Raw genomic sequence first — 27825 nt, 5'->3', positions numbered from 1 at the left:
AAGATCATTTAATCTTCCATCCTCTATCTAAGGGGCTGAAAAGGGTATCCTTAATTTCTGTATTTTTTATATAAAGTTTCAGGACATTTTTTCTTTTTCTTTAGATAAATAAAACTTATTCTGTAGAATTCTTATGAAAATGATTTACAATTCATTTTTTCTGTATTATTTCACCATTCTGTACATCATTCATTCCTGTAATCAGTATTTTATTACCCCATCCAGACCCATATATATATAGATTGGAAACTCCCTATTAAAATGCACTTGAAACTTCAGTATGTGAAATTTAGTGCGATTTTCGTGTCTAATCAACAGCCTTACCCAAGCTTGAGTGATTACATCTATTTCAAAACGAAATTAGAAGCTTATTTGAATTAAGTAATCTGGGTTGCTGTTCATCCCAAGCAAGTGAAAGTACTAATACAGTAAGTCAAAGGAATCATAAGTATATTCTCCTGAAAATAACATAGATTGGAACTGGTCATTTGTGCATTTAGTGAGCACAATATCAAAAGAGATATATCATACAGGTCGGCAAGATAAAATTGTTTCAATTGAAAAAAAATCAGAATGCTAGTTAAAATTATATATTTGTAGAGTTAAATTTGTTACTGATATAAATATCATACTGGATTTAAGGATGTTTGCTTGTCCTGTTTTGGAATTTTTGTCAGATTTTCGAAATCCTCTGGTTTTATCGATTTATAGTGTTATGGAAAGTTATTTATTTTGAAATTGATTAGCGAACTTCCTTAATAACATTCAGCTGATTTTCACAGAGTTATCTCCCTGTAGTGTTATGTACCACCTTACATGATGTAACCAGAAGGAGTATTAATAAAACAACAAAAGCTTTCACTCTTTTATTTCTGTAAGACAAACAAATAATTAATCATACATATTCAAGGCCTTGGTCCATTCAACAGATGCATGATGTTTGTACCCTCTCTCAAATCAATATGTCATTATACAAGACCAAATTAAAGCATGTGATAAATATAATTCCCTTAACACCATACTAGGCAACACTTTTCTACTGAGATAGGTACATGTGCCATTTATTGAACTAACAGTTAGGTGAGGTCAATACTACTCAGGTTGACCTCTGGTAGGGTACCATGAAGTCATCTTTTCAACCTAAGCAATTCTGGTTTAAATACCTGAGCATTATAGCAATCTTAACAGATTTTAATAGGGACGAGAAGATTATGGATGAATTATAGGAACTATATTTATGAATGGCTAATGAAAAGGAACTGGCTCAAGGATTCTTGAATTTGCATATATACCTATAAAAGTTAACAATTTGTAAGATATACAAATTTTCTGGTTTAGATGTGTGAATGAAAAAAATCATAAACGATTACAGTCATAGTTTACTTAACAGCAATCCTTACCAAAATATCACTCATGTTATCTTAAGTAAATGAACTAAACTAACCTTTTGATTCAATATCAATAAAGGCAAAATTGTCAAAAAAAATGAATACCAGTTCTGAAAACTGGCTGTTATATCTTTAATAAAGAAATAAATTAAGCAAACCTTTAATAACCAAAAATACAGCATATCTTTTCCACTAAACTGGACAAAAACATCTGTAGCAATAAAACGAAAAGATGTGGAGCGATAGCCAATGAGACAACTATGTATTATTGGCAATAAAGTGAATGTATCACTTAAGCAGCTATAGGTCACTATACAGCTTCAAAAAGTAGTATTTAGTACAAGTTACACAGAAACTTTAAAGGCTTGCATGTATACAAGTCTTTAAATAGCTCAAAAGTACACTGGACACATGTAAATATACATATATATATAAATATTCATACCACACAGCATGCATAATAATTAATCGATTATTTACTTATTACCGACTTTTAACTCTTAAGAGTATATAATTTTCAACAGGTTAACCGTTGTGATAAGAATTCTGGTACTCTGTCAAGTAAGAACAGCCAAAAGAAGTAAATTCAGTCTTTCAACCAGTGCAATTTGGTTGGAAAATTAAAGGTTTTATGTTTACTATTCGGGATGAAATCATCAGCACAGATTGAAGCCTTGATTTTACTTCTTTCAGTTGCTCTTACTATACTGAGTAACAGGAAGTCCTAACTCAGAGTAGGTAACCTGTTGAATAGTTATGAGTTGCACATCCAAGGAGAACCTCCCCTTTTAAAAATGTCTGGATCAGCCTCTGACTATATACTCCAGTCAAAAGTCTGTAATATGTTAATAATCTATTGTAAGTAAAAATATGGTTGTGTAAATTCTGGTGGAATGAAAGACATTGAGCACTTATTTCCACATTGGATTCTACAGCACTGTATAAAATAAAAATTATTTCAAAAAATTTCTATAACATGCACATTTCACTTAACAAAATGGTCTATATATTGCTTTGCAATAAATACTTTAAAATATATACATTCGTGTTTCCAAAAAAAAACATAATACACAACAGTGACAAATACAACCATGTGTACATATATATTTATATGGTGGAAAAATCTAAATGTTGCTTTTAAAATTTGTACAAAGTTTGTATCAATTAAACATGGCACATATATATTTAAAAATTTACCATTTGGAAAGAATCATCATGAATTGTTTTTATAGGTCAGTTCTAATTATGAGAAAACAAAACTAGAATTCTAAACCATTTTGTAAACAAATGCAAATCCTGACTCAATGAATAACATCATTTATAATTTCACATCTATTAACAAGATTTGTTCTTCACATTTGATTACAATTTAATTGCTTTCAAAATTCGACTCAAAAATTTAAATCTTTTTTTTTGTTATCAAACACAATTATTCAAAAACGTACACAAAGGGAAATAACTCCATATTAACTGTGCATAGCAATCTGTCAAGCAGTCAATTATTTTAACAGTTACAAAATAATAAAACAAATATACTCAAATGAATGGTTTAAAATCAACTTAATAGTACAGCAAGCTTGATATGTTTTATACAATGTCTGGAATGAAGATTTTTTAATTGTCAAAGGACTGGATTTACAGTTAGAATTCAAAAACAAAACATCTACAGGAAATTCAAAAAGAAACCTATTTTCTACAAAAATGTACATGAAAAATTGATTACAAAAACTAAGTCATATGTTCTGGTCCATTATTTTGTTAGAGACTATCGAGCAATGTCTACTAGGTCTGCTATCAATTTTTAGAACGAAGACAAAGACATGTTGTTTTCCTTTTGTAGACTATAAAAAAAGGTGTACACACATCAGATAGAAAGTAACAATTTTATTTATCAGCAAGTGTTTGGCATTTGATTGGTTGTTAAAATCGATCGTATATTAGTGTATGCACTTAAAGCTAAATATATATTTCCTTTCCTATTGAAGTATAAAAGTAGAGTTCAACCATCCTGTTGCATAAAATAAAATAGCACTAATTGTGTCTGTATAAAGCTTTTTATAAACATAACAATGGTATGTAATGATAAGCATTTCACCATTCAAGGACATACCAAAGCGTAAAATGTTCAAATAATAAATGTCAGTTAGAACTGTCTATAGTTCACGAACTTTTCTACAAATTAAGGTGGTACCCAACACTTTAACTAAAATTAATTTGGCTCGTTTAATTTTCTTAAAATTTTGACAAAGTATTTACTTTGACCCTTTTACAAAAATATAAAAATTTCAAAAAAATTGAACCAACCGTTTTATCAGAAAAATTACACTGGTTATATAGCAGTTTGACAAACACTTATTTTGATCATTGAGAAGCTTAATATCACCTTAACAACACAATGTAATTAAAATGTTTAGCTGATTTTACAGAGTTATCTCCCTGTAGTGTTAGGTACCACCTTAAATGCCTTTTGACTGAAAAGCTGTCCTATTATAACCTATCAACTGAAAAATACACATATTTCTGAGGTATTGTGCCAACATTTTCAATCTTATCCATAAGGAAATTTGAACCTCTAATGCCCTTTGTCTAGATAAATTCAAAAGCCATTTAAAGGTAATTTCATAACCATTTCAGTCATTTAGTGTTTTGTGTTGTATCCATAACTAAATCAAATCATTCCTTTTGGACAACTATCAATATGCAAATTATAACAATAGAAATACATGTATACATTATAGTAAGCAAAAACTAATGAAAGAGATTCATGGCAACAATTCTACTTCATACATATTTCCTTTAAACATTTCAGTGTCATGTGTCAGAGCAATTTTGAGTTCACCAGCTATCAAACTTTTAAATAGTTCTCCTATAATCAAAATATGTCAAATGAAAATATATATCAGGTTGAAGCATTCATTGGAATAGGCATCTGGGAATTAAAAGAAATTTAATGAGATGATTCATTACAAAGCACACAACCATAAATATAGATAAATGTATTGTTCTAATGTTCACTTTGTTCACTGGCCTCACTCATTCTTCACTTAATGGATCATGTGATCATAGAATGGTACAACTGTTTTGATTGGATGATCGCTGAAGATAACCATATGAACTGACAATGCCATATCACCTGTGAGACTGTTACCCAACAGTCTAATATGATTGGTCAATACTGAGCTGCCCCACCAATGGCTTTCATAATTATCCATAATCACTTCCTTAATCCATAGTTGACATCAGGATTTGCACTTCCTTATAAAGATTTCCTAATTTGCCCGATACTGATTGTTTCTTTTCTAATGTTATTCTTATCTCTGACAAAAAATTATAACAAGCATTGCACTTCTGTATCCTGAAAAAGAAACATAAAATAATACAATTTATTATATGGAAGGTAAAATAAAAAGAATAAACAAATTTTTAGATTGATAATCTGATAAGGCAAAGTACAGTTCATCATATGAGCTGTTGGACCAAGTAGACAAAAACAAAAAAATTGTAGACTCACATACTAAAAATCAGATCAATATGTGAAGGCGTTTTGAAAAAAAGTCTGTATAACTGTCTGTTGCAGAATGACCAAATGACAGATCTGGGTTTAACTACAGACCATAGCCACTGTGTTGAAGGCCCTCCCTCCACCCCTCCAAACAAAAAGTACACAGACTGAATCTAATGCATTATAAGTCCCATACCGGTAACTGACTTAAACTAGTTATAATAACATATTGCACAGTTTTCTGCATGATACATATATTTTCATGTTACATTTTTGATAAAATTGTAAGAATATGTGGAGAGCAACACTTAAAGTCAAGTCAGAGTAACAAAATTTAAACTTCTAATGCCCCTCATTTTTAAAAATTCTAAAAGCAATTCAAAGGTAATGTGTTATACAAATGTATATGTTTTGCTGTATGTGAAAAATGGTATGAGGTTTAACTTAAATTACACACATTCTTTCTATTATACTCAAACTGGTAATTTATCTATGTTAATATACATTTGTACACATATATCATACCTTTCCTCTCTTGATAGATCAACACCTATACTTGGTGCTGATGTAATATTTGACTTTATCACAGGTCCAAAGTTTCTAAGTATAATCTTTAAGGCATTACAAGCAGCTTCTGCATGGCTAAAAAAAATACATAAAAATTAACGGATTTAATCAACTGCATCATAAATGAAAGTTTCTAACCCTGCCACATTCTGTATGTATGTGCCTGTCCCAAATCAGGAGCCTGTAATTCAGTGCTTATCATTTGTTGTTGTTGTTACACATTCTTTTGTACATAAATTTATCGGCTGTTAGTTTTCCTGTTTGAATTGTTTCACATTTGTCATTTCGGGACATTTATAGCGGACTGCAGCATGGGCTTTGCTCATTATTGGAAGCTGTACAGTGACCTATAGTTGTTAATTTCTGTGTCATTTGGTCTCATTGGCAATCATTTTCTTTTTATATATTTACAAGGATTACATCAAGATATATTAATTCTGAAAAAGCATCTTGGAGAGATCTACTGGCTTTTTATTTTCTCAGAGGGGCTGAGTGGTCAAAGTAGTCAATATACTGTATCACTCCCTTTGAATACTGTAAATTCAGAAATTATTGCGCCCATTTTTTATTGCCATTTTGTCATTTTGGACCACAATGCGATTTATTTTTTTGCGATATTGAGACCAATCCTGTTTAACCCTTTCAACGCTATACACGGCATATGCCGCGATGACGTACGCCGTTCGCCACTGCTATTCGCGGCATATGCCGCGATGAAAACGGATTTTTCATTTAGACTCTTAAACCATTCGGTTTTCATTCGGGTTCTCTCTAATTTTTCCTCGTTTGAATCTAGGATATACTAGGTCTCATTTGCGCTTGAAATCCCGGCAATTTTTATAGTAAAATCATGCAGTAGAAGGAAAATAGAAGGAAAATAAAAAAATATATTGACAAATGCAAATGGCGGAAATCGGAAACGAAGCTGTAAATATGGGAATATTTCAGCATTTCTATGGCGAAACTAACAACGAGGATTAGTTAAAAGGTTTCTTGTTATCTCAATGTGTTTATTACATTTAATTCGTGTGGGAAATATGATTTGATCGATCATTACCAGACGTAGAAAAAGGGGGGAAAACGGAGGTTGACTGAAATTTTTTAGGACGGAGGTATTTATTTGTGCCACGATTACATAATATGTTGTGTATGGTGCAATACGCTACGGAATCGGTCAACTGGTGTCTTCTTTATTATATGGCAGATAAAACAACAAAATAAATGAGGACTAAAAGTAGTTTTTATTCAAAATTCAACACAAATGTAATAAATTACACCTTTTACCTGTTAATTACCTGAAAATGCAGGTAACCTGATAAAAATTTCACTAAAATAATGGCATAACATTACAGTTCATGCTCTCCTGAGCATTTTTCATGCAATAACTTTCTCTGTATCTCATATAATAAAAAAGATACAGCAGTCTGAAAAGGAAAATACTGTTCTAATGAATGAACACAAAAAAAATGCAGCAGCAGCAGCCATTTTTCTATTTTTTTGTGTAGCGTTGAAAGGGTTAATTCATAAAAAAAATTTCAAAATGCGAGTTTAAATTTTGGGATGATAACCTTGTTGCATTTTTCGCAATAATAAAAACATTGCAATAATTTCTGAATTTACAGTACTGTGGTTGTGCATTCAGACCCCGCATGTGACAGGTGTGTTTGACTGAAATCTTTGACTAGGACTGTCAAATATCTGCCATAGGTTGAGCTTCTTTCAGCTTCCTTTACCAATAAAAACTGACCAACATAATATAGCGAATAGAGATGAAAGTTGTATTAAACATCAACAATCAATCTTTTTCAATGTTTATGATATACATTGAGCTTAAATCCATTTTCAGATTTCAAGTACTGTACATTCAGAAATTATTGAGTGCATTTATTATTGCAATTTTGTCATTTAAGACATTTTTAGATTATTTTGAGGATTAAGGTAGTTTAATATGAAGTACATTAGCTATATACCAACACTTTAACTACATACTGCAAATTTGGTTATTTTCTTTAGTATCAATTATCATGGAAAGTAAATTATTTTTATTTTCTTTTTTTAATTCAATATAATTGCACCTCATTTCCTTTTGCAGATATTCAAAACATGACACACTTCCTGGCAGAATACAGAGGTATTTGAAACAAACAATTATCCAATATATAATTAAAAGAACCTTAACACAGGAGTAATGGAAGTATGGAAAAAAATAAGATTAATATCTCATATTTTTTACCTTTCATATTTACTGTTAAGGAGATCTTTAACCTGAGGTAATAAACTGCTACACAGATCTAAATTCCATAATCCCCTAAAAAAAGACATATTAGTGTATGAATTCAGGTTTTTGTTTAAGAAACAACACTTAAACAACACAAAGGACTAAAAACATAATGTGAAAATGTTTCCAAGGAAGTTAACAATATTTAGTTCATGTATATTATAATACACCTTATTGCTAATCCCGGCTGACCCTAGAATTTGTCCCGCTTGAACTATTGACGTCATAGAACAATCACTTTTCCATTGTGGCGTCAGATATTTTGTAATATGATGTCCAAATTTTACGGGAACCTGTGTGATGTCCATGCAGTAATGGCGGACATATAGCAATAAGGTGTATTCAGTGATCTCCACAGGGCTTCTAATCACAGTAGAACCCTGGTGCTATATGTTCTACCATGGTGCTATCTTAGATTATTTCTTAATAAAATGTATATTCAGTGGTTGTCGTTTGTTTATGTGTTACATATTTATTTTTCGTTCATTTTTTTATACAAATAAGGCCGTTAGTTTTCTAGTTTGAATTGTTTAACATTGTCATATCGGGGCCTTTTATAGCTGACTATGCAAATGGGCTTTGCTCATTGTTGAAGGCCGTACGGTGACCTATAGTTGTTAATGTCTGTGTCATTTTGGTCTCTTGTGGACAGTTGTCTCATTGGCAATCATACCACATCTTCTTTTTTATATATAGAAGCCTTGATGCTGTATATTTTGGAAAATAGTATGTTAATTTCCATGGTGCTATTTTAAAATTATGAGGAGAACACAGTCAAAACTATTTTTCAAATCTGTAATTTTGATTCAGAAAAAAAAGGATAACTTGAAGAGCAGATGTTTTTTCAATTTTTTTCATATTCTGTGAGAAAATCTTTGTATGTATTCCCCCGTTCTATCATATTTAAACTATGATGTGTAGTGGCTGCCATCTTGGTTTTTGACAGAAATCATATGAACTTTAAAGAATTGCTGTTTTATTAACAATGATATTTATTTTATCTGACACTAAATCATTTTCAAAACAAAATGGACAAGTTACAGTTAATAAAATACATAATGTATACATACGTTTTTAAATTAAGAACATTTAATAAGTCTACTATCACAGAAGGGTCCCTCATTGATATTGCAGAGTCTAAGGCTGTCTGAAAATATAAAAATAGTCAACCATTAGGGTTTTATATTGGGAGGAAAATGGTTAAAATTTTAACTTCAATCCCATGGATTATCTTAAGTATGTATTAATTTTGACTGATTTAAGCTAAGTTTAACCAAAAATGGCTTCAAAAAAACAATATAATAAATTATTATTTAAAATGTAAATGAGAATTCACACACAGCATATATATTAAAATAAATTGAATAGGTGACACACTAAAGTGACCTTAAGATTCACAATTTTGAGTCATTTTGTCTGTGTTAGATAGTGGTCTTGTGGTAATCAAACAACTGATCCATATTTTTTCATAATAAAACAAGAATGTGTCCAAAGTACACGGATGCCCCACTCACACTATCATTTTCTATGTTCAGTGGACCGTGAAATTGGGGTCAAAACTTTAATTTGGAATTAAAATTAGAAAGATCATATCATAGGGAACATGTGTACTAAGTTTCAAGTTGATGCAACTTTAACTTCATCAAAAACTACCTTGACCAAAAACTTTAACCTGAACTTTGCACTATCATTTTCTATGTTCAGTGGACCATGAAATTGGGGCCAAAACTATAATTTGGCATTAAAATTAGAAAGATCATATCATGGGGAACAAGTGTACTAAGTTTCAAGTTGATTGGACTTCTTCAAAAACTACCTTGACCAAAAACTTTAACCTGAAGCGGACAGACGAACGGAGGCACAGACGGAAGGACGGACGAACGGAGGCACAGACCAGAAAACATAATGCCCCTCTACTATCGTAGGTGGGGCATAAAAAAAACAACATCTAAGATACCAGGCTTAATATCTTGTATGCAAGACACATGTTTTGTCCACAAAAGACTCATTATTAAAGCCTACAAAATTTTAAAAGACAAAATCAAGTACAAAGTTAGAGAGAATCGAGTACCCAAAATTTTAATAGGTTTTATCAAATACAACAAATAAAATATTGTTTCTGAATACTGTACCTTCGTGTTTCCTGAAGTCCACATGGCTCTCACAATTTGTAAATTTTTACTCCTTGAAGACATGACAGCTGACATTGCATCATGTCCATTTTGAATTGTCTGTAATACACTTTCATCTGTCACAAACGTAGATTTTTTGTTTCCAGGTTGTTCAGATTTCTGTAAATAAATGAATTATTATACATAATTTTTTTCATGGTTAATTACAAATGAAACCCTTTTGTCAAATAGAATCCAATAGTCTACATGAACTTGTGAATATTGTTTGTTCATGATTATGGAACCAGTCCAATATTGTGTATTCATTATTCATAGAGTACAAGAATATTTGTAAGTAAAGGTAAACCATGAATGTAAGCCTTTAACGAAATAAATTTTTTGTATAAAGCTGTTCCAAATCTTAAAGTTAACCTCTCATGATTATTTTCACAGTGAAATGGTCCATATTTGGTTTTACAAAAGAAGATTCCCTATGCTTTTAGCCAATAGACCACTTTCAAGTTATGTCCTTCACCTGAAATATTATTCGTGCCTTTATAATGTCTATTAAAGTTAATCCAGCGTCTCTCTGGATCATCATTATGCAGTATTAAACTAGAGGCTATAAATAGCCTGTGTCGTTCACCTTGGTCTATGTGCATATTAAACAAAAGACACAGATGGATTCATGACAAAATTATGTTTTTAGTGATGGTGATGTGTTTGTAGATCTTACTTTACTGAAAATCCGTCCTGCTTACAATTATCTCTATCTATAATGAACTTGGCCCAGTAGTAACAGAGGAAAATATTTTGTAAAAATTTACAAAAATTTACAAAATTTATGAAAATTGTTAAAAATTGCCTATAAAAGGCAATAACTCCTTAAAGGGGTCAACTGACCATTTTGGTCATGTTGACTAATTTGTAGGTCTTACTTTGCTGTACATTATTGCTGTGAGCTAATTAAAATATTGTTTGTTCCGAAGGTACTTAGTATAATTGAATTTGAAGATTAACTCATGCAATATTTTACATCCGCTCACTCAACATTGAAAGGAAGTGACCATGCCCCTAAACACATGATTGATGTTCACTTAAACCAAAGTTTTTCATGGAAATCCAACAAACTCAACATTAGTCTATTAAAAAACAGAAATTTAAAAGTAGGATGATAAAATAAATACTTACAGGTAGAAAATCTTGAGCAGATATGGCTGAGTTTTCTGGAGGTTCTCTTGGAGATTTTATCTGTCTAGTTTGTTTAGATACAGCTTTTGGCACAGGTTTAGAGGACTCAGATTCTTTCTTACCTAGAAATTAAAATAGGTACTATTAATACAAACAGAACAACAAACTTCCAAACCGTCCCCTGAACAATGTGTGCATCCACTAAATTTAACAACCTATCTTCAATATTGGAAAAAAAAGTTCTTTGGTTATTAAGTTTCGTAACAAATGGTTCAGAAACAGCAAATTCAGATTTTTTTCCATTTATAAAGGGACATAACTCGAGATTGATGAAAGTGAAGCCAATTAGATTTTAACTTGACACAAGTTTAGTGATAATTGGCATTGTGTATAAGTTTTATAACATTTGGTGAAGACAAAACAAGATAGAGTGCATAAACAGTGAAGGTGACTCCACAAAAATTTGAAATTAATCTGTGCTTTATGGTGATATGCATTGTGTATAAGTTTCATAACATTTGCTCTAGGTAAAACAATGTTCAAGAACAGAAACCAAGGATGTTGAAAGGTAAAACTGAATGCCCACTTTGCCTAAGGTTAACAGAACCTTGCTTCTAATTGTTCTGTTCTTTAAACAGAAATATTACTTTGAAATCTGTAAAAAGAATCCAAAATTAAAAGTTGGAAGGCAGTTTGTCAGAAGATGCCTACCTAGCTTTAATTGTAGGGATATGTGTTATTGCATTAAAACATTTATATTTCAAACACTTATTTATCAATGTAATGCCACTTCACGCCTCCTCCCCCCCCCCCCCCCCCCCCAAACACAAAATTAATTCTGGAATAGCTGTGCTACAGATTTCAGTGCACACAACTAGAAATTCTAGACAGCATCTGTTTTGTTATTCTGTCAACTGTTTTGTTATTCAGTTCATGCTTAACTTACTAGGTGTTTTTTTGACAGGCTGTTTTGGTGCAGGTTCAGGCTCGGGTGCTAAAACAAACATATACATATAAACAGTGCAACCAGAATCATTCACAGAAAAATATTATAGACTTGCATCATTCAAAGAAAAAAATATAAAGCCACCGAAAAAAATCAAATAATAAAAAAATCTAAAAACTAAATCAAAAAGGCATAGTTGCAATACACATGCAAAATAATTCTATATGCACTTCCTAGCTTTGTTTATGTACTGACGTAACATTCTTTAAAACTGAGGGTTAGATCTTTACTGATAGAAATAATACTTTAATCATAAGATCAAAATTGACTTTTATCCTTTCTTTAACTTTTGTGTTCAACAGAAAATACATTTAAAAGTATTAACAACCTAAAATTATTGTTGTTTTGTATGTTATTTTAAGTCTAACTCACTAGTTTTCCTGGCTGGTGGTGGTTTTTTAACTGGTTCTGGTTCACTGGGTACTGAAATTAACATTTTTCACTGTATTGAGGTAAATGTGCTGAGAAAATTCAATTAAATTGTTTTTGTATTCATCATAACAAGAATTTGAGTGTGAATTTCAATTTAAATAAGCTCCAGAATATTTAGATAAGAAGTTTGCCTTCTGTACTTGACATAAAATGTAAATAAAAAAAAAATCAATTTGCCATAGCGTTACAGGAAAAAATTCATTTGAATTGAAATTTTTAGTAAATTTTTGTAACAGATAATGGTCTCTGTACTAAAAAAATAGGTCCAATCAATTTCACATTGTGAAAATCAAAAATTTGCAGATTAAAAAACTATAAACCTTATCTGTTTAACTCTATATATACTTAAACTATTGCACATTTTTTTTTATTGAATTTAGGTAAAACTATCTTCTCAGGAAATTAATGTCACATCTATTAACAGTTTTACACATTTTTAATCATTTAACAAAGATTATCCTGCTAGTAAAATGTATCAAATAACCAGCATGTACTAGCCAATGCAACAATGCCATGCAAGTAAGGAATAATTATTCAAAGAGATGAATACCATGCTTAATGAATAATGCATACATATCAAAAGATACAGGCAAAATCAGCAGAATCCAAGTACCACCTTTATCTAATTATAATAATATAAAAGGAAAACAAATTTTTTAGAACATGCTAAATGCTTCAACGAGAGAAAACATGAATATTTTATTTCTATTATAAATTAAAAGCATATATTTTTAGTACCATCTTCAGGAGGGGCTGGGAATGGTTCCATTTTTCGTGTAGGTGACCTTGAAATGCGTGACTTTGGTTGGAAGATTTCTCGGTAGTCCTCTGGATTCTTTATGTCAGCAGTAGATGTTTCTTTCTCATCTTCATTATCATGGGTTGGTTCTTCAGCTTCTTCTTTAGGAACGCTAAAATTAAAAGAACTATGATCCATTAAAAGCATAAGACATTAAGCACTTACTTTTATGTTATCTTATCTATTTGGGCATAATTGCTCCTTGTTAAAGTTTTCCCACTTCATGCCTGTTATGGACAATTAATGGGAATACTGTGGATTCATTAATTTTCGTTGGACACCAATTTTCGTGGATTTCGTGGGTACAAGTTTACCACAAATTTAAATGTTCAACGAAATGCAAATTTTCCTTTGACTTGTATACACACTTTTGGCAAACCACGAAATTAAACATCCAGGAAAGTGTAAGTTTTTCTAAATCTACGAAAATTGATACCAACAAAAATAAATGAATCCACAGTATTGTAAAGTCAGACAACTGCAATTTGAAAACTGTATTACTCATATTTGAATGTTGATCAGAATCCTTGAGTTCATGAATTGCTTTAATTCTAATCTTTTTGTTCTCTTTTAAATACATCATTCTGAATTACATTTGATATAATGTTATTTTTTGAAAACTGACATTTTAAATATGAATTCCTATATTTAAGCAATAAATTGGTCAGTAATAGTAGAAATCTCAGGATTCCTTCTGTATCACTTCTGTATGAAGGGGACACAACTATTGTAAAAGAAATTATACAAGAGGCTGTCACAACGACAGCAAACCGGATTTATTAACATTTATTTGTGTCCTGGCAATATCACAAGAACCATTACTGATGAATGGTGAAAGTGAAAATCGTCAATATCAAATTTGACCTCCATTTTGTCATCAGTATCAACATATTAAAATTTGAAAAGCTTAGATTGAATGGTTCATGAGTAAATGCAACAACCTGAATGGAAACGCCATTTTACGATCTTTCAAGAACCATAACTCCTGAACGGTAAAAGTCAAAATCGTCATTATTGAACTTGACCTCTATTTTGTCATCAGTAACAACATATTAAAATTTCAAAAGCTTTGGTTGAATGGTTCATGAGAAAATGCACAGACACGACGGGAAAAACCATTTTTCAATCTTTCAAGAACCATAACTCCTGAACGGTAAAAGTCAAAATCGTCATTATTGAACTTGACCTCCATTTTGTCATCAGTAACAGCATATTACAATTTCGGAAGCTTTGGTAGAACAGTTCATGCATAAATGCACGGACACGACTGGAAACTCCATTTTTCAATCTTTCAAGAACCATAACTCCTGAACGGTAAAAGTCAAATTCGTCATTATTGAACTTGACCTCCATTCTTTCATAAGTAACAACATATTAAAATTTGGGAAGCTTTGGTAGAACAGTTCATGCGTAAATGCACGGACAACTCCATTTTTCAATCTTTCAAGAACCATAACTCCTGAACGGTAAAAGTCAAAATCGCCATTATTGAACTTGACCTTCGAATAGTTGTCAGTAATAACATATTAAAATTTTAAAAGCTTTGGTTGAACGGTTCATGAGTTAATGCACGGACAACATTTGATTGCCGCCCGCCCGCCCGCCCGACTGCCCGCCCGCCGTACATCCCCAAATCAATAACCGACATTTTTGTCACAAAAATCCGGTTAAAAATAGTAAAATAATGTACATGGCTCCCAGTGTTCTCCCCAGAAATTTTGGATAGCATCACATTTTGCGTAAATAAAAATAACTGTATTTTTTTTAATTTCGTTTGTCGCGTCGTGTTGATGCTCTATTTCTTTAATATGTTTTAGTTTATATTGTTCAATTCATAACTGAGAATACAATTACACTATAACCACAAAAACAGTTGTTTCAGTTTATGTTTTCTTTATTCATTTATAGTTACAGAATTATTTTTTTCCTCTTGTGCCAAATAAAAATAAATAATTATGTGGTTTCAGTTACCCAACAATAAGTCAAATGAATGAATGGTTCATTATAGATCAACCTGTATATATACAAAACTAAATATCTAGTACACAAAATTTTTAATTTTTTTTTATAGTATATCAAGTAAAGATAAAGCAGCAAAAGTAGCAAAAAAAAATCAATTTAAAAACTTTTTTTTATCATGTTTATGAAATTCATTGTTTCATGGCACTTAATGAATAAGTTCCAGTTGTTTCTTATTTTTACATTAAAATGATATGTATTTTTAACAAAGTTATCTAACAAATAGTCTGTTAAGAGTAGTTTTCTCTCTTGGTATATTTTTTCTGTCTACTGTCCATCTGTTGTCATTATCGTGAAAATGCGGATTTTTGTCATATCTGGTCCGGTTCCGATCCGTAGTTTACACAAAATTGTGCAATGGCGGCCGTAGAAAAATTTACGAAAATGAGTCCGAGAATAAACATTGTTTGACAAGAGATTGTGAATGAATAAGACGCTTTTAATGCATTAAATGGATTAAACATAAACTTAAGCCAATTATGATAACTTTTTAAAGAAGTATTAAACTTATTTTAGCTCTAAACCAAAATTCTCGCTCTCGTATATAATTACCGGAAGAGAAAGAAAGTAATTTTTGGAGAGTTGCACAAATAAACGACCTTTTTAAAAAAAATAAAAATCGTTTCAATCTTTGAAGTTTCGTAATACAAAACGTAGATTTCGAATTGTTTTGTGATTGCATTTTTCCATGTCGAAATTGGTTATTGCAGACACGTGGTATTAGTCGTGTCGCAAGTGTCAGCTTGGGATATTCGCATCCAAACAGTTATCACCCTGAGGGCAATTAACACCTAGCTATTTAATCTCTTAATTGCCTTTAGTGTCCGACTTAAAGGGATTACAATTAAAGGTGATATAATTTTTATGATCATAATCGATAATAGATGAAAGTTCAAAATTGAGGACAAGTAAAATAGCATCTTCAAAATAATTATAGCGTCGCGGGAATAATTATAGCGTCGCGGGAATTATTATAGCATCACGGTGAAAAAATATAGCGTCGCGGTACCGCGACGCTAAAACGGCCTGGGGAGAACACTGGGCTCCAATCAACACAACTAACCTTGCCTGTCTTGAAGATTGTGTCGGTGGTCTTTCTGTTATAAAACTTTTTCTGTTATGACTACTGTAAACATAAACAACATTATATAATGATTTATAATTTTTTATCTTTGATGCAAGTTTGTGACTTGTGAAATTCAACACTGATATTGCACAGTAAATAAATATTTTACAAATACTGATTGAAAGTATGAGGCATTCAGTTTAGACCCCAGGCTTGCTATCACAAGAACATCATGGTGGTAACTTTAGTAACATAATTCCATATTGTCATTAACTAATAACATAAGATGTATACAATGAATATCCATCTCCTGTATTACATTTTTTTCCTTTTTTTTAATATGTTCAAAACTAATTAACGCCTATGCTCTTCAACTTCGTACTTTATTTGGCCTTTTTAACTTTTTTGGATTCGAGCGTCACTGATGAGTCTTTTGTAGATGAAACGCGTGTCTGGCGTATATACAAAATTTAGTCCTGGTATTTATGATGAGTTTATCTACTTCATATTTTGTACCTTTAAAATTAAAAGATGGGTTTAAAGTTTTGATTTCAACAATCAATTTTTACAATTATATTATTTTGTACCTGTTAAGTTGCTGTTGTCCTTCCTGGTTAGGCACACCACCAAATGGGTGAACTCTCTAAAATAAATATACACCACAATATTATAGCCTATTTCAATGAGTATGTAGCTAAAGGTAATATCTTTGGTTAGCTTGCTTGCTAGCTGAACTGTGAAGTCATTGTTGGGTAAGGTATACTACCCTACTTCATACCTGTCAACTGACCCGGATTCTGCGGATGTGACCCGAGATTTTCACAATTTTGAGGGATCACTCGGATCACCCGCCGGGTCATTGAAATAACCCGGAAATTCCGAAAATGACCCGATTTCACCCGTATTTCTTAGCCTTGAGATTGATTTTCATAAGTAATATTCCTTTGAAATACCGACAAATTCTTAATTCTTCCATGAACATGCAGTTCATCTAGCTATGTAAACTGTCAAATTAAGTGACCCATTAAGTGCATGGCTTCACTTGACAGCTTTGGTGTCAAACACACTGTTGATAAACCCCAATTACCTTAGCTTTAGGTCGTAAATAAATTGCCCTGTTGTTTTACAAAGATATTTCAACTAAGAGTTACTTCCCCTTATTTGTCACCATTCAAAATTATTCCTTATATTTACGTTTTATGGATGAAAAAGATTAAACCATAATAATATAAAATTCAAATACATATTGAAAAATAACTTTTCATTATTTTTATACCTTTTAATATACAATTTTTAAAAAAAAGTTGAAAATTATTTTTTACATTTATACTTCCTTTAACTGTATTACTATATTTTATCCTAGTCTTATTTCCTTATCAATTGGGAGATGAATGTTCATTCATGTAATACCTCTACATGGTATATTTAAAGGCTAGTAGTCTCATTTTAAAATTACATTTGAAAAATAAATTTTAGATGATGACAAAAAGTAAAGGAGACAAAAAGTAAAGGACATAAGACTGTGATACACAAGTTTATAAAAATCTTTAAAAGTGTAATGAAATAATAATAAATAAGATTTAAAATGACTTAACCAAGTGAACATGCATTGATGTTTTGGTATCTTTGATATACATTATAAGAAAATGTACCATAAATACTGAAATTCAGCTCGAAAAAGTTTGTACGCGTTATGACCTGAGATTTGATTCTTCAATGCAGGTCATGACCTGCATTTTCATCGTCACAGGTTGACAGGTATGCTACTTTTGAAGTAGCCTAGCCTACTAGTCAACGTTGTACTGGAATGTTCCTATTTTAATGTATCTGTATCAAAATCTTATATGTGTGCATGACGTATAGAGTGTAAAGAATGTAGAGACCAGATGACTTAAATGCACTGAAGTCTATTTTTAAATATTGATGATAACAGATGATGTGTAACTGTAAAGAATAAACATTTCCTCCATCATATTCAACTTTGACATTTGCCAGTCTTTTTATATTGAATTTGCCAAAGCTTGGGCCACAATTAAAAATATTTTGGTTTGCCCAAACCCTACCCAAAGGTTGAGACAGTGGGTAGGTAGGTAGGCATTTCTTTCTTTTTTTTTCAAAAAAAGAAATTAAACTATCGGGTGTTTATTAGTCTTCATGCCTATCCGATTAAAAAAAAATCTTTAAATCAGGACAATAAAAGAATTTGAGTAGGCAGCTTTTTTTCTGGGTAGGTAGGGCTTGGGCAAACAAACCTATTCTTTTTTATGGCCTGGCTGATGCTTTATATTAGAATTTAAAGTAAAGAATATGATAAACAGTATTCAGAAATTATTGTGATTTTTGAAGATTGAACAAAATGCTAGATTACTTATTGTGATAATAAAGTACAGAATTTGACAGCCCTTACCTGTACATCTACAACATAACATGAGACATTGGTCTGTGACAAGGAAGCTCCTATCTGCAATTAAAATACAATTGGTAAAATAGGCAATCATAAAAAGTAAACAATCAATAGGCAATCATAAAAAGTAAACAATCAATGCAGAAAAATTAGTGATAAGTATAGTTACTTATTAAATTATTAAATAAAGTCAGCTATATGAGAAGTTTTAAGAAATGATATTATGATGAAACTCATAAATTTTTTTTTTTTCGTAATATCATTTATCCATTTAATGGTACTGTATTGTTGAAATACATTGTTACCTTGAAATTCTGTATCACCAAACATTTTTGCGAAAACAGTAAAACAGTCAAATGTACATTACAATGAGTTAGAATATAATTATTTATATGATACAGATATATCGTTATTGAATCAAGAAATAAATAAAACATACTAATTGGTTCTGTGTGAGTGTTATATCTGCCACATCTCCCCAGGATATAGGAATAGAATCGTGACACTCTGATGGCTCCCAGCCATAAACTTTCAACAGATCTTTACCACCACTAAACAAACATAATCCATCAGGATGAAATGCCATTGATCTGTAAAGGAAAATAAAAGCATAATGAATGTTGTGATTCAGACAATTTGCTAGTCTAACATATTTTCTAGCCAAACTTTAAACAATTAATGTGTTATCTTCATTTCCATAATATTTCTGTAAATTTCATTGGTCAATTTAGTTTGCAATATTGATGCAAATTATTTTTACATTTCATTTGAAATAGCTACTTGCACTGTCAGAATTTTTAACATGTTCTTTTTAAGAAACATTAATTTTGAAATTCAATGATTTTGACAAGAATGTTAAAGGGACACTAGCTACGAGATATATAAAAAATCTTAAGTTTGATTTTTTTCTGTTCAATCAATAATGAAAGTGAAATAGTGAAATAACAATTCACTTTTTGCAGCCAAAAAGGTTCAATTTTGTCAAATTATGCTAAGAAACATTAATAATTAGTTCAAAGTGAATGAGTCGACCTCTTTAAATCCGTATTCATGTGAACTTCAATTTAACCCCTAGCTAGAAATTGACAACGCATGCATTGTACGTGTACTGGTTATTTAAAGAAAAAGAATGTCAACAATGAAAGTGAAACTACGGTAAATCATTTGATTACTAATTCGATGCACATAAAATCATTCTTATACGGTTAAAAACAATGAGAAACATCTATTTTTAATCTATAAGATAAATCAAACAGACCTATAAAAATCCAATTGCACGTGTTGGTTTAATCTATTTATATCCTTATTTATGTTTACATCGCTTATATGGTCATCTGAGGTCAAAACGATAGTTAATTAGATGGCGTCTGGACTAAAATACACACGAAGCGAACCTATATATTGTCTACCCCATGCTCTGTAAACTGTTTATTTTAGACTTTTGATAGTTTGGATAAATGTTTTACCTTGCTATAAATCAAATATGAGAATTTGAGTCAAATCAGTGACCATGAATTTGACAGCTAGTGCCCCTTTAAGGGAAATCTTCAGAAGGGTTGCATATAATATTATATGCCATTAATAATAACTGGCTCAATAAATACCTGAAAGAGACATTTATACCAATATTTACCTGATTGGTGTAGAGTTACCATCTGTTGATGAGACCATACTAAATGTTTCTAAATCCCAAAATTTTATTGTTCTGCAAAAATAAAGTTACTTATGTTAAAGCATAATCAATTCTTTTGATTTAAAAGCATAATCACTATTTAAATTCAGATATTCTTTAGCAAACAATTACAACTGATTTTACAATGAAAACAAAGACAGACTACAAATTATAAAGTTCAGTTAGTGAATTGATTCACATAAAAAGTAAGCTTACTAAAAAGTATTACAAATTTTGTACTTCTGTACATTTTCGTCTTTTTTTTCTGTAATTTTGATGCTACATAAGCACCTCTTCTGGGCTAATTCGTGGCGGCCAGTTTTAATTGGTGGAGGAAGCTAGATTTCCCGTACAATCATATTTTCAATGTTTAAACTTCACATGCTCACAAGTATATTAAAAAATTCCTTATAACATTAATAAACAAATAAAGAAAATGCTACAATAAAGTATAAGAATTTCCATAGAATTGCCCAGTGGCCATCATGAATTATTATTAATTTATTGACAATGTATATATGTTATTATACTTACTTATCTGAGCTACCTGTGCCAAGTAATAATTCTTTAGGATGAAACTCTACAACATTTACTGGACCACAGTGTAAATTCAGTGTTGTTAATACTTTCCCTGCTGTTAAGTCCCAGATCTATGAAGATAAAAAACAAACATATCATGAACATGTACATTTAACCTTTCAGACAAAGTACTTTCATTTTCTATTTCAATTCTGTAGTAAAGCACACTCAACTAAAAAAGATAAATGGAAGCACATCATTTGTTTGAAACATCTATGTTTATATGCTTCTTTTGATAGGAATTCGGTGTTGATAGCAGGACTTTGATAAAACATTTAAAAGAATGACTGTTTCCCTCCCCCCGAGTCTATCCTTTGTAGGCAGACCAGCAAAGCAGGTTAATTTTTTTTTACTTGATGTCATAGCATGGTCACATGAATTGTTTGACTTGTCCAGTTGTGGCCACTTATCAGTTGTTTGTTCTCAATTTGAGTGTATTTATTTAGATTATCAATCCTTTTGCTTTCAAGCACTTTTCAGGATTAAAAGTAATTTTGATTTTTTGGTGGAAAATAATTTTTGGACCTGAGGGCTTATTTTTGACCCAGGTGGGGGAGGGGAAACAAACATGTTTTTTTTTTATTCTGGCCCTTTTTCACCACTTCATAGCCTAGTCACATAGGGATAAAGAGCATCACATATTGGTATGGACACTTATCTAATGTTGCCAACCAGTAGCCAAGATGTCCTTTTTTTGTATTCAATATACTCAATTGCATATACCTACATCTACTCTAATTCATAATAAAGGAAACTAAATAAACATACATGTAACTATACTTCACATTCCTTTAGACCAATAGGTATAGATTATTGTTTTTTCTACACATTGATATCGTAAAATATCAGCCATGAGCCACAATGTGAACCTTTTTGGCAAGTGAGCGCAGCGAACGAGCTAAAAAGTTACACATTGTGTCAAGCAGGTGATATTTTAAGATATCTATATGAAGAAAACCTGATTATCTGTTTATCGTTCTATTACTGGTATTTCCCCCTCTTCCTAAGAGTTTTACGCTTGACAAAAGCAAGCTTGATAAAGTCTCCTCTCGCATTGTGACTTTGCTGATAACTTCTCCTCTCACATTGTGACGTCGCTGATAATGCCTGGTCTCATTTTGAAGCCTTGATATGGGAATTATGGAGCAACAGAGCAGGGTGATATAGGCATAGGGAAGGATGATAATTTGCCATATTTAATCTATACTAACCTTAACTAGTCCATCAGCTCCACCAGAGGCTATCAATTTACCATCTGGACTGAATCTTAGGCAATTTACACAGTCTGTATGACCCTGGAATAAACAAATAACAAAATAAAATAATTTGAAAATAAGGTCTCATTCTATTTCAAGCATGATGTGAAGACAACATTCTCTGTTTCAACATCAAATTCATACTCTTAACAAGTATGGGGGGAAAAAAACTAACAGGAAACTTAATTTCTTCATTGTTTTTCTTAAACTCTTAAACTCAAAATGCAAAACATGTATTTTATTATATATATGTTATATATAATAGTACAGATGTGTAAAAATAAGCATTGGCCTTTTATTTTGAATTTCACTCAAGGCTATTCTCAATGAACACTATAAATAACAATTGACAACATACTATAGGATTGTTGACAAACACTTAGTTTTTTAAATAATTGTGATAATTTGTTGTTATAAAACTTTAACCCTGACTTAGCCAGATAGTTGAGAAAATATTTTAATGCAAGTCTAGGTATAATTTCCCCTCCATAGAGTTAAGTACAAAATAATGATAAATACCAATGACATTCAAATAACAAAACTCTATTCTAAACTTGTTGCTATTATTGCTTTTAATTTTTTAAGTTGTATGACACTGATGAATGTATTTCAGGCTGATTTTTTACCCAGGAATAAAACATATTAGTAATGCTATAATATTACAGAATTTTGCTGGTCAATACACAGTTTATCCTGACTATAACACAAAGCACTGCAGACATTTTTTTATTTTTTTTTTATTATTGATAACAGTCATAATTACAGCTAATAGTGAGGATACTATAAACATAAAAATGTGTGTTTTGGATAAAGTAAAAATAAACATTTCCATGTGGAACTCACCCGTGCTGACTCGTCCTAAATTTAATTTCATGCAATATACATGTTTTGATTTACTATAACTAACACGTTTTATGATGTTATGTTAGAAAAAAATTCTTTGCTTAAAAAATGTTATGCTTTATTTCAGTAAAGTTGTGTACATTTTTTTTAATTTGAACAGCTTTCTCCTTTTAAGCTCTAAATACTATAAATAATAAGCTTAGGGTACATATGACAAACATATCCTAATATTATAGTTTCCAGTTTTCAATATAAAGAACAAGCTTTTCTATATTTTACATTTGGTACCACAAAACTTCATATATAAAAAGATAACAAAAAAGTGTAATCTGTATTTCATTTTACGGTTTGTTAGTATATAGCATTCTCTTTCTATTTTGTTTTCTGTTTTGCTTGTCAGTGCTTGTGGTCTACTATGTATAAGATATGATATTTCATTTTGTTAGGATAAAATCTAAATCTTTGGTCGATCTTAACAAGGGTCTTTTTTCCATTATGCAGGTTCAATATGCTGTTTCAGAATCTAATGCATTCTGGGTAATATTTTCAAAGGCATAAACCAAGTCAATGTGATTGGTTTAAAACAAACTAAACAAAGGAAATCCATCCAATGATGTGGCGTTATTTTCATATTGGTGTACAAAAATGACATCACCCAGTCCTTTAGACAACTGGTACCTATGATTGGTTAGTTTGTAAATGACAGAGGAACTAGTAACTTACCAAACGAAAATTTCATATAACCTTAATTACTAACTAGTGGTTCAAATAACTTGTACATACCTTATAATTATATATACAACCTTTTCTTCTTATATCCCACAACTGAAAAATAACGATACAATTTTGCAGTCATAAATTGAAACTGAATTTCTATCCCAATACATATAGCTTGGACAGGTATCTGTATAGAGATATTGTTCTTATTAAAAGTATGTATCTTTTCATCAACTCATTTAGTCATATTGTTTATACCTTCTTGTATTTTTTAAAAATTCATATCTGTCAAAGAAAATGATAAACAAGTTATTATCACAATCACAAAGTAAAGAAAGAAAATAAATAAATAATAAAGAGAATTCTTCATACATGCAAATAAGAAATACATATATCTATTTACCAGTTTTTATTTGTTTTATCATGAAAGAAACATCTATTTTGAAGCTAAAATGACTTCAACCTCTAAATCATACTACACAATATCAACTACTTTTTGAATGGATTCTGTGAATATATACCCTATAGCGGGTTATTTTCATGGGTTTAAAATTTCCCAATTATCATTGAATAAGGTATACTAAATATTTTGGCGGATTCAAAACATTTATCAATACCTTTGCATGTTCACTTAAATTTGATGGAATTTATTTTGGAGATTTTGTTCAATCCGCGAAATAAGCGAAAAATAAAACCCTGCGAAAATAACCCGCTATACAGTAATTGATATAACTGAGTGTATCGAATCCATCGACAGGTAAATCTAATCTGAAAAAATGTTTACAATTTGTAAAACACAACAAACAGGCCATACTTTGACCTTATTATAATGGTTTACTTTTTACAAATTGTGACTTGGATGGAGAGTTGTCTCATTAGCACTCATACCACATCTTATTGCATCTATAAATGTATGAAAATTAATCAAATTCATTTCTTTCAAATATTAAGTGTATTACCTAAAACAATTCAAAATTTACCTTAATATTGAAGTCTAATGACCCAGAGGCTGCATAATCACCATATGGATGGAAATCTAAACTACGGATACTTGATTTGTGACCAGTTAATGTCCTTATAACTGTAAATACAAATATTGGTAGTGTAATTAAATGACAGAAATCTTTGTCTGAATATTTACCTTGACCCTTTGTCAAAATTAAAAAAATTTCAAAAAACATTCAACCACATAGAGTCTTGATCAAAATAATTTTGTAGAATGACACTAATCTTGATCACTGAGAAGCTTAATTTTTCCTTTAACATTAAACATGATCAAAACATTCAGTAAATTTTACAGAGTTATCTCCCTGTGGTGTTATGTACCATCTTCAAAGAGTAATCATCTTTACATCCTCAGAAAAATTGTAAATGTCAAGGGAATAAGCGATGTATTTGTTTGTGTGTATTTGTGTGTATTTTATGTATGTTCTGTGCAATACTTTTAAATTTATGTAACAAACAATACTTTTAAACTAATGTACAAATAAAATGCAATACTTTCAACCTCTAGTTACTGTTTCTTGTGAGTCAAGGCTCTGTGTTTAAGGCCATATTTTACCTACATTGTGAATAATGGTGTTTTTTTTACAAATTGTGACTTGGATGGAAAGTTGTCTCATTGGCACCCAAACCACATCTTCTATATCTATCATATTGCAGTTTCATAAGAATTTTACTTTTAGCTTGTTCCAGATCCCAGATTTTGAGAGCACCAGACATGGACCCTGCCATTACCATTTCTTCATCAGGACCAAACCTCACACTCTCCACAGGCGTTGTATGACCTGTCAGACTCTGTAAAAAAACATAGAGATATTCAATATATTAACTACCACTAGTTGTAAATTTAATTAAACAAATCTCAGTAATAAAACAGAATGCTATAAGAGAAGTTACAATGACAATGCAGTCTTTGAGCAAAAACCACAGGTTTTGTAAAAATGCTGTCCTCTCTGGCCTGTAAAATTCATCTCTACTGGCCAATAGAATCTAACTAAAATGTTCATAAAATTTGGCTTCTGGTCTGTAGATTCTAAAGTTTATCATGAACATGATGAAGACTAACCATTTTCTAACAGTGTACTTGAAATTTGCTAAGTTAGACAAAACAAATAAATATGCACCTTCAATGCTCAAATTAATGTCATTCATGTATATATTTACCATTTTTTTTAGCTACATGTATGTCAGAGTTCACCCTGATAAAAGTAAATCCCCTGTAAATGTTCTGTGCAAGTTTAGAGATTTTTTGGCATCTATTTAAAATTTCAATTACAGCCGCTACCAAAATTCATATTTCTTAAAGAGAAACCCTTAAATCTATCATCAAACACAAATGTACTAGTCATTTCTAATAGAGTACTATCTTAAAGAGTGTTCTGAGTACAATTCACATCATTACCATAATGCAATTTGGCTTTCCAACTGCCCATAGGTTTACTTTACGATCCTCCCCGCCTGTCACCAAAACTCGCCCAGATTTCTGTCCTAATGCTAGGCAATTGACATTGGCACTGTGAGCCACAAACTCTTCTACAAACAAAATTATATGAATAGTTAATCAAAGTGTTGCGCATTATGAAAGTTTTATCACAAAATCATAATTATAATTATATACATGTACATGTAAGTTTGTACTTGATACACACATGTAAAAAAGCTTAATTACCTTGCATCCTGGCTTATATTAAATTAGTTTGTTTTCATACACTAATGACATTTCTAACAAAATACCTGCTTTGTCAAAAAGTAACTGTATGGCTCAGATTAAAAAAAAATTCTGTTATTTTGTTTAATAATTGTTTTGAAACTAGAACAATCATCAAAGAAAAATCTTATCAATTTTTCAGTTTTATTTCAGATTTTTCAGGAAACTGTTTAATTTCAACTTGAGACCCTCTACATGTACAACCAAGGCCAGTAAAGAGTTTAAGTTAGGCTAGAATATTTTTCTGAAGTACAACCAGGTGCTCCGCAGGGCACAGCTTTATACGACCCCAGTGGTTGAACCCTGAACAGTTAGGGCAATTTTGGTCACAATATTCAAGCTTGATTCTGTTTGAATTTGGATTGTGATCCAATTTTTGACATAATATAGGTTATTGTCACAAAATTAATGTGATCAAAGATCTAACAAATCTATTGCACAATACTGTGCAATTGAAGATTTCTTCTTGAAACTTTTCATTAAATTCGAAATTTGAAAAAATTTGAAAAAAAGGAAGCCCTTCAAAAAATTGTAAACTCCCCCCCCCCCCCCAACTTTTTGAAACCCCCTTGGAGCAATAACCCTTAAACTCAATCCTATGCAGTATTGAACCTTGTAGTACAATTTCAGAGAGATCCATACACTTAAACACAAGTTATTGTCATGATTGTTTGGAAACTAGAAACATGCTTCTTTTTGGCTCTTTTTTGGCCCCCAATTCCTACACATTTTGGGCAATTAACCCAAAACTTAATCCCAGCCTCCCCTTTGTTATCTGGTATATTGTGGTACAATTTCAGAGAGATCCATACAATTACACATAAGTTATTGTCTTGAAACTAGAACCAGATGCTCCGCAGGGCGTAGCTTTATACGACCGCAGAGGTTGAACCCTGAACGGTTAGGGCAAGTATGGACACAACATTCAAGCTGGATTCAGCTCTAAATTTGGATTGTGATTAAATAGTTGACACAGCATAGGTTTCTGACACAGAATGAATGTGTTCTAATGAACTTAAAATTTTTGTTTCTCTTAGAGCAATTCACTATGCTGTTGAATATTAATCCTCTCAAAAAAATGTTTGAAGAAATTTTCTTTTTTATTTATGAAATTTCAAATGAGAAAAATTGAACCCAATTTTTTTAATCACATCCCCCTTTCCCTTATTCCAAAACTAATCTCAATTAAAATTTCTAATGGAGTTTGCAACAATAACTACTCATTTAAATACATCATAAAATATTAAGATGTAAAAAAACTGCTTGTTATCACTGAATGGTAAAG

General features: G+C 31.0%; 1 protein-coding gene across 4 annotated transcripts in view; it reads right to left on the bottom strand.

Annotated features, from left to right (window-relative positions):
• Window positions 1-851: 851 nt before the first annotated feature.
• LOC139524219 (katanin p80 WD40 repeat-containing subunit B1-like) overlaps window positions 852-27825 on the bottom strand; it is a 35861-nt gene continuing 8887 nt past the window's right edge. Inside the window, exons 2-22 of one of the 4 annotated variants that reach the window (XR_011664753.1) lie at window positions 26235-26365; window positions 25510-25627; window positions 24811-24911; window positions 23897-23938; window positions 22226-22309; window positions 20970-21085; window positions 20397-20468; window positions 19203-19353; window positions 18767-18820; window positions 16947-17002; window positions 16357-16419; window positions 13214-13386; window positions 12416-12466; window positions 11984-12031; window positions 11038-11159; window positions 9868-10026; window positions 8806-8882; window positions 7691-7765; window positions 5416-5532; window positions 3844-4743; window positions 852-3560 (exon numbers count right to left, since the gene is read on the bottom strand). Coding sequence is in view for 2 of the 4 variants with exons in the window: in XM_071318880.1 (XP_071174981.1) it covers window positions 4611-4743; window positions 5416-5532; window positions 7691-7765; window positions 8806-8882; window positions 9868-10026; window positions 11038-11159; window positions 11984-12031; window positions 12416-12466; window positions 13214-13386; window positions 16357-16419; window positions 16947-17002; window positions 18767-18820; window positions 19203-19353; window positions 20397-20468; window positions 20970-21085; window positions 22226-22309; window positions 23897-23938; window positions 24811-24911; window positions 25510-25627; window positions 26235-26365 (1943 nt within the window). In the remaining 2 variants the exon portion in view is untranslated. Of the gene's footprint in view, window positions 4744-5415; window positions 5533-7690; window positions 7766-8805; window positions 8883-9867; window positions 10027-11037; window positions 11160-11983; window positions 12032-12415; window positions 12467-13213; window positions 13387-16356; window positions 16420-16946; window positions 17003-18766; window positions 18821-19202; window positions 19354-20396; window positions 20469-20969; window positions 21086-22225; window positions 22310-23896; window positions 23939-24810; window positions 24912-25509; window positions 25628-26234; window positions 26366-27825 lie in introns of all 4 variants that reach the window. The other 3 variants (XM_071318880.1, XR_011664754.1, XM_071318881.1) reach the window with 3 other exon arrangements.

This window comes from Mytilus edulis, chromosome 5, assembly GCF_963676685.1.
Source record: "Mytilus edulis chromosome 5, xbMytEdul2.2, whole genome shotgun sequence".
Taxonomy (NCBI): domain Eukaryota; kingdom Metazoa; phylum Mollusca; class Bivalvia; order Mytilida; family Mytilidae; genus Mytilus; species Mytilus edulis.
This window is presented reverse-complemented; position numbering and strand designations above follow the sequence as displayed.